The following is an 8061-nucleotide window of genomic DNA, read 5'->3' as shown; positions in this document are numbered from 1 at the left end:
TTTCGGTAACCATGGTACCTCTGATAGCTTTTGGAGCCAAATGTGCTGAGGTCTCATTTTACTTTTTAACTTTGATGATATATGGAAAGAACCCAAGGAAAGACCGTCTACATCCAGTCAATGGTGAGAGTGACGTCAGGTGGAGAGGAGACGACAAAGGAAGTATATCTGTGCTCATACTCAGCAGCGAGGCGAGGGAGACCTTCAGAGGCGTACGGCGCACCCAGCCTGCCACATCTACGCTTTTCTCTACCATCATGATCAACACGTACAACAACAGCCTGCCTTCGCCTCCACCTGTGCCGCCACGTGGGAACCGCCCGGAGCCCCGGCCGGGGACAGGCCACTCCAAGTGGCAAATCAGGGGCCTCACCTCTCTCATCTTTCTCCACTTTTTGGTGACTTTAGGAATGTTCATCTACTTCTGGAGCAACAACAGAGCAGGAGATGTAAGCAGTCGGTGCCGGTCCTGGGTTCTGTCTGAAATACAGACTGTGTAAATCAGATATACCTAATAATTTGTTCTCGAAACAGGCTGTAAATAGTTATACAAACATAAAACATTCATTGCTCGATTATCATCTATGTGTCAACAGTTGCTGGTTGTCAGGAGAAGCGAATCTAATGTATATCCAGTATTACTTGGGTGTTGCTCCTGCAATAGAATGTGTAAGACTACATGGACAATTTTACTTCTTTGATTTCGAAAATTTAAATCTATGCTGGTTTGTCGGGGGTTATCCAATATGAAGTAAGGGACATGTGAACGTTTTACAGGCTTTCAGGACTTAAGGTCGACGTTACAATCTACAGGCTCTGTAATCATCGATAATCTATCAGACGGTAATAATATGAGCACGCTTGACCTGCGGCTAAATGAAGCGGGTGCACATTATCATGCTGGTGAACCAGACAGCCCGAAATGAAGTTAGCGATGGCGATATGGAGCCTGTGTCAGCATTCTCATGATATGAAGCGGCGTGACATTTCCTTGCCTTCACTGCCAGATGCGAGAAGAGGCCGTAGCGATGAAGATGCTGCAGGATTGTGGCAAAGACAGCTTGGGACATCAGTCAGTGCTGGATTGTCTGAAGGTCAGACTGAGTCCACAGCACTGCGACCCTCATCCACTCACTGCAACACTACAGCTGTCACTGGCCAACCCAATCACTGTTATACATTATACGTTCTATAATACCTTAAGAAAAATAATCAAGGCCTTAAATGTAAAACACAATTATTGTTTCAGTCTAAATTACTAATATATTTTTTCTTTTTACTTTAAGATTTCACAGACTGAAGGAGAAGGTATGTATTCAATGAATCTGTATAAGAACGAGAAATAAAGAATTATATTCTCTTTATAAGAATATTATATAATGTGTGTGCGCCTGGGGGTTATGTATATATTACCAAATGTCCCCACAATGTGATTAAAAGCCTGTTATTTTGATGTTGTGGGAACCATTTTTTGGTCCCCACAAGAGGAAACTCAATTTTATAAAAATGTGTGACTGCAATCAAAAACCTAAAAATGCCAAAAGTCTAGTATTTTGTTTGGTTACATATGGTTAAGGTTATCATTGTTGGGATTAGGGTTTTGCCCATTGATATGAGTGGACAGTCCCTGCAAAGATATGATTACAAACATGCATATGTGTGTGTGTATTAATATATATAGTAGCTCGTTTATCTGTCTTTATTGATAGTCACTTCCCGTGGTTCTGTAACTGTCATGCTGCGGTATGAATCTGCGTGCCCTGACCTGTCGGCCCTGACCTGTGACCTTGTCACTTTAGGGGAAGTTCACTCCAGAGACGGCCAGTTTAGCGCACTGAGAGTCATGGCCCACATGAAGGCTGAGAAGCCCTCCCAGGATTCCTCTCCACGATCAGCATGTGAGTGAATCCGTTCATCCTCAGTGCCGATAATGCAGAATCTCTCAGCTCACGGTTCATGGCTCTCAGATGCCGTCAATGGCTTCGCCCATAAAACATGAGGGAAATTATCATCTCTGACAGATGTTGAGAAGGAGGTGAATCCTGTAGAGTCTGGGAAGAAGACAGGGCATCTTCTCACAGTCATTGCTGCTGTGCAATTTACCGGTTAGTTGTCAGTCCTGCTTCTATGAGCAGTGATCCACTCATGCCTTTTGCAATGTTCTTTGCCAACAGTGAAGGAACTGCAATGGGACCAGAAGGAATCCATTGTGAGGGATGTGGTCCACCTGTATGGACGTGGTATGCTGCAGATTGGTCTGTCAGGATACTACTACATCTACTCACAAGTTACTTTCTCAAAGACACACCCCAAAACTCCCTTGGTCCAGACTGTAATGCACTGGAGTGGTACTTCTGGCAAGGAAGAAGGAAATCTCCTGATGAAAGCCTTCTGCTACAAGAGCAGTGTGGAACAGTGTACATCTTTCCAAGGAGGGGTTTTCAAACTGGAGAGTGGACAGAAGGTTTCCGTCAACGTCACAGACAAGGACCTCGTTCATTTCGATGGGACTGCCACCACGTTCGGATTATTCCAGTTACTACAGATGCCTTAACGGGTCTGAAATCACTGATTCTGTGCAACCACGTGGATGATACTAATATAGCAGGCGATCTGAAGCTTTGCCCTGGAAGACGACCCAAAAAAAAAATCCAGAGCTGTTAGACTGGACCTGTAGAACATCAGTTACTAGGTCTAGATGCATTCCTTTAAAGTGGAGATGCAGGAAGCAAAAAATGTACTGACCCATAGTGGAGTTTACTTTTGTATTTAAGTCATAGCACTACAGATCAGATTTTATCTTTAAGACTTGAGCTGGTGTGTATTGATTCACGTTGCCTTTTGTTTCTTGTCACCACACCTTCCAGTGAATGTACTGTACAGAAGAAGCTGGAACACCTAAGCTAGAAATGATATTGTCTTTCAAAAATTATGACTACGTCAGAGGGGCTGTCCATTTGCAGCGAGGAGGCTGCCCATAGTATTGCATGACATTTACAGGACAGGTTCTGTTAAGATGGAGCAGTCGATAATGCCAAGGTGACTGTAGACAGAAATAGCTTTCAGTTCTGACCATTTGCAATACCTTCAAACAAGGTATGGCAGCAAAGAGGCACTCAGTGCCCTTTAGAAATTTTGATAGGTCCACAGGACACTTTACTCCATCACAGTTTTGAGGAAATACAGTACGTGGGTCTTTTTAAACTTAATTTCATTTACAACCTGACTATTTTGTTGTCAGGGTAATCAGTGAGGAGAGCGAGCATTTCCAGCTCATTTAAAAGCACTTTTTAAAGCTAATTTTGAAGCTGTATTTACTACACATGAGTGCAGTTAGTATCGAGGCCTTGATATAGTATTGTATGCATATTAACTCTGGGCTGCACATAAAGCGGGCCCCCTCCCCCGAGATGAGTTGTTTAGACGAAATTCGAGTACAAACCACACGAACTCTAGCCCACTTGCCTAGGGAAAAAAATCATGATAAACTGTTAAAAGATCCATTTCAAAAGAAGCTTATCTGTTCTCAGGTTCGGTCCTCTGTTTGTCTATTGCTTAATTTATTGCTATTTTACATGCTTGTATGTGTCAGTGAATGTGGTCAATATTTATAAACGAGGGAATAATTAAAAGAGTGTTTGCTAAATGAATGTATTTATATTAAAGAAATGTAATTTTGTGTACAATTAAATGCAACATTTTAATCTTATTGGTATATATGAAAATATTAAAAATACAATAAAAATGTGTGTGAAATATGTATGTAGACATATGAACCCAATGGAACCATACTGTCATACTCCTGAGAAGAACGTTCTATAAACGGCTATATTAAAACTTATGGAGTCATGGAAACTGATTTGAGAAACTGTCAACAACAACAGTAATTTGAATAATAGCAACAGCTGTTGTACAAAAGCAGTTGTGGTACAAAACATGCTAAACACCACAGAATAGGCGTAGATCTAGCAGTCCGCACATGTTCAGTTCTGCGATGGCCTGTGGAATTCTGGGTATTCATTTTGACTTCATGGGATGAATTTATCACCAGCTCACCATGACGCAGAGTTCCACAGCAGTGGGCATATAGTTGATGCCACTGACCAGCGTAATTCCCTTACACAAGACCTTCCAGCATAGGAGCGCCGCTCTGAAAATCAAGTGCTCGCAATGGGATGAGTATCATGCTGCGACCCCCCGAACCTTACGAAAGCGGGCAGCCCAAAAACGTTAAGTAACCAGTTGCAGCCCCAAAACGAGATATTCAAAAATACATTATGAACACCTGGAACTCAGGGCCTGAGGTTACTGTTGGTTGGTGTGAAAAGTACCAGCATCCCCCAAAATCCCCCACTGAGGACTCCACCTTACCTCAACGTTCTGTAGCGTACTACAGGTTTCCATGTACATACCACTGACACGCCTGACTACACAGCTCTCTGCTGTGGTTTGGGGTGCAGCACTCTCCAATATTCAAATGGAAAATGTCACACTTGTCATCTGTACCTTTTTTTTTTTTTCTTACAGCATTAAAATGTCCTCCTTTATACGAAAAAAGTGATGATTCATAGCATCTGCAGCTAAAAAAACCCAAGCCGGAACACATGAAGAAACGTAAAGCGGGGAAGTCGTGGCAGTGCCCAGTTGCCAGGCCTCATTCTGTCTCAAAGGCGGTTATTTAGGCCGCTGCTCTCACAGACTGAGGGGCATCCAAACGATAGGCACCGCCTGCAGGCGAAAGTGATTAGCGGTAAAGCTAACGCTAGCTGCGCGACGGCTGCCAAGTGGGGCTTAGATACTCTCCCACCCCTTTTTGAGCCAAACGTGTTCCTGAGACCTTGCACGGTGCACTGTGCACTTTTACTACACGCAGTCTTGCAGCTTCTATCATGATTTTCCTGTCGCGTTCTTGGAATTGACTTTTTTTTTCTTTTTTTAGCTTTTTTTTTTAGCTAGGAGGAAGCTAAAACTCTTTCGAGATGCAGATGAAGTGTAGCCACTGACACACAACATGTGCAACAAAATGACTCTGGCCACAACAAAAAAAAACAGCACTGCAGAGCTAACTAAGCAAAAACACACATTTCAACTGGAATGGCTTGCTGAAGGTGTAAGATCTTGCATGCTGCAGTTAGATGGCAACTGCCTACATATATCATTTTATTTTCGTGTAACTTCTTAGTTAAGGGGGTGGAAGGAAATAAACAGTTTTACCATTTTTCTTCTGTTTTGCAATCTAACTTCTCTACTTATAGTAGTATAACTTAAAAATAATATATATATATATAAAAGATTTTTTTGTTTGTTTTTCCATCATCATTTAAAAAAAATTAATTAGTTCTTATTCTGTAGGTTTAGATATGTAGAGGGCATGTTCATTTTCATGTTGTATTCAACTACTAATGTGTACATGCATATCATTTCTTTTACTGTTTTAAATTTGCTTAAAATTCAAAGTCATACTGTTTGTTGTCATTTGCTTAAAATCAATAAAAATAGGCAATAACATGCAGCTGAAACTGTGTCCTTGTTGCTAAATGTTTCTTGGTAACTAAGCTGGGAAGGACTCCATATAAAAGGAATTCAGATTTAGAATTCTGAATACAAGAAACAAACTATAGGCACGCAAGCCAATCAGATTCATGCTACAAATCTATCATTTTGACACAGATGCTTGGTGTTCTATACTATGTACTGTACTGCACATTCAACTTTTGAGCTAAAGACGCAGACATGTCTCAGAAACTAACACCTAAGTTACTCCTCTTTCGAGTTTCTGTTTTAAGAACGAGATGATTATCTTCACCTTTTCTTTTAATTATGAATAGTCTCGCAGCCTTCAAATGTTCCTTTAATAATGATGACAATTGCGTCTCACACATTACCAGGTGAAACATTCTAGGCAGGAAGTAAACATTATGAGGTGAAAAGAGAAGGCAATAATCATAAACTATCCATCCATTTTCTGCCGCTCCTCCGGGGTCGGGTTGCGGGGGGAGCAGTCTAAGCAGGGAGGCCAGACCTCCTTCTCACCAGCCACCTCCTCCAGCATCACCAGGGGAACATCAAGATTGAGATATATTCTCCAAATTATTTTGAAGAGGTGTCAACCAAGACAGCCCAACAACATTCAGAGTTTTTTGACCCTGAACCCTGAACAGGACAGGTGGGTATAGAAACGTATGGACGGCTGGAAATTGCTAAATGGTTTTGTTAAAATAATTTTTAGGGGGGGGTTGAAGTCCCCCCAAATAGAGTCTAGAATGCAGTCAGAGTCTTTTGCGCTTATATTGAACAGCACGATCACTTTGGCCGTGTCACTTATCTATAGAATATGTACAGCTGAATATATTTCATATATTTTTATTTTATATTGTTCATATTATATTACTCTCTTATCATGCACAGCTGCTCGGAGTGACCAGGGTTACATTTCACTACATGTTGTATGTGCACAACTGTGTATGTGACGAATTGAATCTTGAATCTCTTGAATCTTGTCAGTGCGATTCAGGAAGTTCTCAAAGTGCTCCCTCCAGCTGCAGTCCATTCCTGCAGTTAACAGCATGGATGAAGTGCTGCTTCCCCCCAAAAGTGCCTGGCGGTTTTCCAGAATCTCTTTGAGGCTGATTCAAAGTAATTTTCTATGGCCTCACCAAACTCCTCCCAGTTCTCGCTTCCGCACCTGCCAGAGTCTCATTCTGCTCGGCCTGCCGGTACCTGCCAGAGTCTCATTCTGCTCGGCCTGCTGGTACCTGCCAGATTCTCATTCTGCTCGGCCTGCCGGTACCTGCCAGAGAATCTTTCAGCTCGGCCTGCCGGTACCTGCCAGAATCTCATTTTGCTCGGCCTGCCGGTACCTGCCAGAGACTCTTTCTGCTCGGCCTGCCGGTACCTGCCAGGCTCTCATTCTGCTTGGCCTGCCGGTACCTGCCAGAGTCTCATTCTGCTCGGCCTGCTGGTACCTGTCAGAGTCTCATTCTGCTCGGCCTGCCGGTATCTGCCAGATTCTCATTCTGCTCGGCCTGCCGGTACCTGCCAGGGTCTCATTCTGCTCGGCCTGCCGGTACCTGCCAGGCTCTCATTCTGCTCGGCCTGCCGGTACCTGCCAGAGTCTCATTCTGCTCGGCCTGCCGGTACCTGCCAGGGTCTCTTTCTGCTCGGCCTGCCGGTACCTGCCAGGGTCTCTTTCTGCTAGGCCTGCCGGTACCTGCCAGGGTCTCTTTCTGCTCGGCCTGCCGGTACCTGCCAGGGTCTCATTCTGCTCGGCCTGCCGGTACCTGCCAGGGTGTCATTCTGCTCGGCCTGCCGGTACCTGCCAGGGTCTCATTCTGCTCGGCCTGCCGGTACCTGCCAGAGTCTCATTCTGCTCGGCCTGCCGGTACCTGGCAAAGTTTTTGCTTCCTCTCAGCTCCCAGTGCACCTGTACCAGGTATTCTGTGTTCCTGATTGGCTGGGAGGGAGCAAAAACATGGACTGTCCGGGATTCCCCGAGGACTGGATTGGGAAACACTGCTCTATACAATCTGCAGAGCATGGACAGGCAGGGCACTGCCACTACTACTCAGTTACCAACTGACCCTAACGCCATCACTTAGGGGCGGGAAACACCCAGGCGATACTGTCAGACAGAGAGCTGGAACAGAGGCTACACGCTGAGCCGTCGTGCAGACAAATAAGACGTTTGGATGACATTCTGCATTTCTGGTTTTGGTAGGCGAATGCAAGCAGCGTCGGATGAATGCAATAGCTGCAGCAATTTTACTTCATCGATTGCTGATTACCAAGATAGTGAGAGACTTGCTCCAGGAAAATGTCATCGGAAGGTAAATGATGAATCTTGGGTGTTATCCGGGGGCCACACGCGTTTCGTGTGTCGCCGTGAGTGGGGGGGGGCACAGGCTCCTGGAACGCTGCATGTCCTCCCACGCGGAAACTGTGACTTTGCCACACGAACACCCAGAGCGTGGCCATCTCTGAGAAAGCGTGCCGCCTCTCGCGCACAGGATGTGTCTATCAGTGACACGGGTTCCTGCCCCGTATCCACGCTCCGCGCAGCGG

The 8061-nt window shown here is 44.6% G+C and overlaps 1 protein-coding gene across 1 annotated transcript; it reads left to right on the top strand.

The window, feature by feature from the left end:
• The first annotated feature begins 218 nt into the window (after positions 1-218).
• LOC111860552 (CD40 ligand-like) lies at positions 219-3691 on the top strand. Its single transcript, XM_023844360.2, has 5 exons — positions 219-449; positions 1008-1094; positions 1287-1308; positions 1800-1898; positions 2175-3691. The coding sequence occupies exons 1-5, from the start codon at positions 258-260 to the stop codon at positions 2552-2554; spliced, it is 780 nt and encodes a 259-aa protein (XP_023700128.2). The 5' UTR covers positions 219-257; the 3' UTR covers positions 2555-3691.
• The last annotated feature ends 4370 nt before the right edge of the window (positions 3692-8061 follow it).

This window comes from Paramormyrops kingsleyae, chromosome 24 (assembly GCF_048594095.1).
Source record: "Paramormyrops kingsleyae isolate MSU_618 chromosome 24, PKINGS_0.4, whole genome shotgun sequence".
NCBI lineage: Eukaryota > Metazoa > Chordata > Actinopteri > Osteoglossiformes > Mormyridae > Paramormyrops > Paramormyrops kingsleyae.
The sequence above is the reverse complement of the archived record's forward strand: the minus strand, read 5'-3'. Positions and strand labels throughout refer to the sequence as shown.

What these genes read in the sequence shown, in the direction of transcription:
- LOC111860552 (XM_023844360.2), top strand. Translation starts at nt 258, where the DNA reads ATGATCAACACGTACAACAACAGCCTGCCTTCGCCTCCACCTGTGCCG. An exon ending in TTCACAGACTGAAGGAGAAG is followed by an intron (nt 1,309 to 1,799) that starts GTATGTATTCAA and finishes TTGTCACTTTAG; the next exon opens with GGGAAGTTCACTCCAGAGAC. An exon ending in TTCCTCTCCACGATCAGCAT is followed by an intron (nt 1,899 to 2,174) that starts GTGAGTGAATCC and finishes CTTTGCCAACAG; the next exon opens with TGAAGGAACTGCAATGGGAC.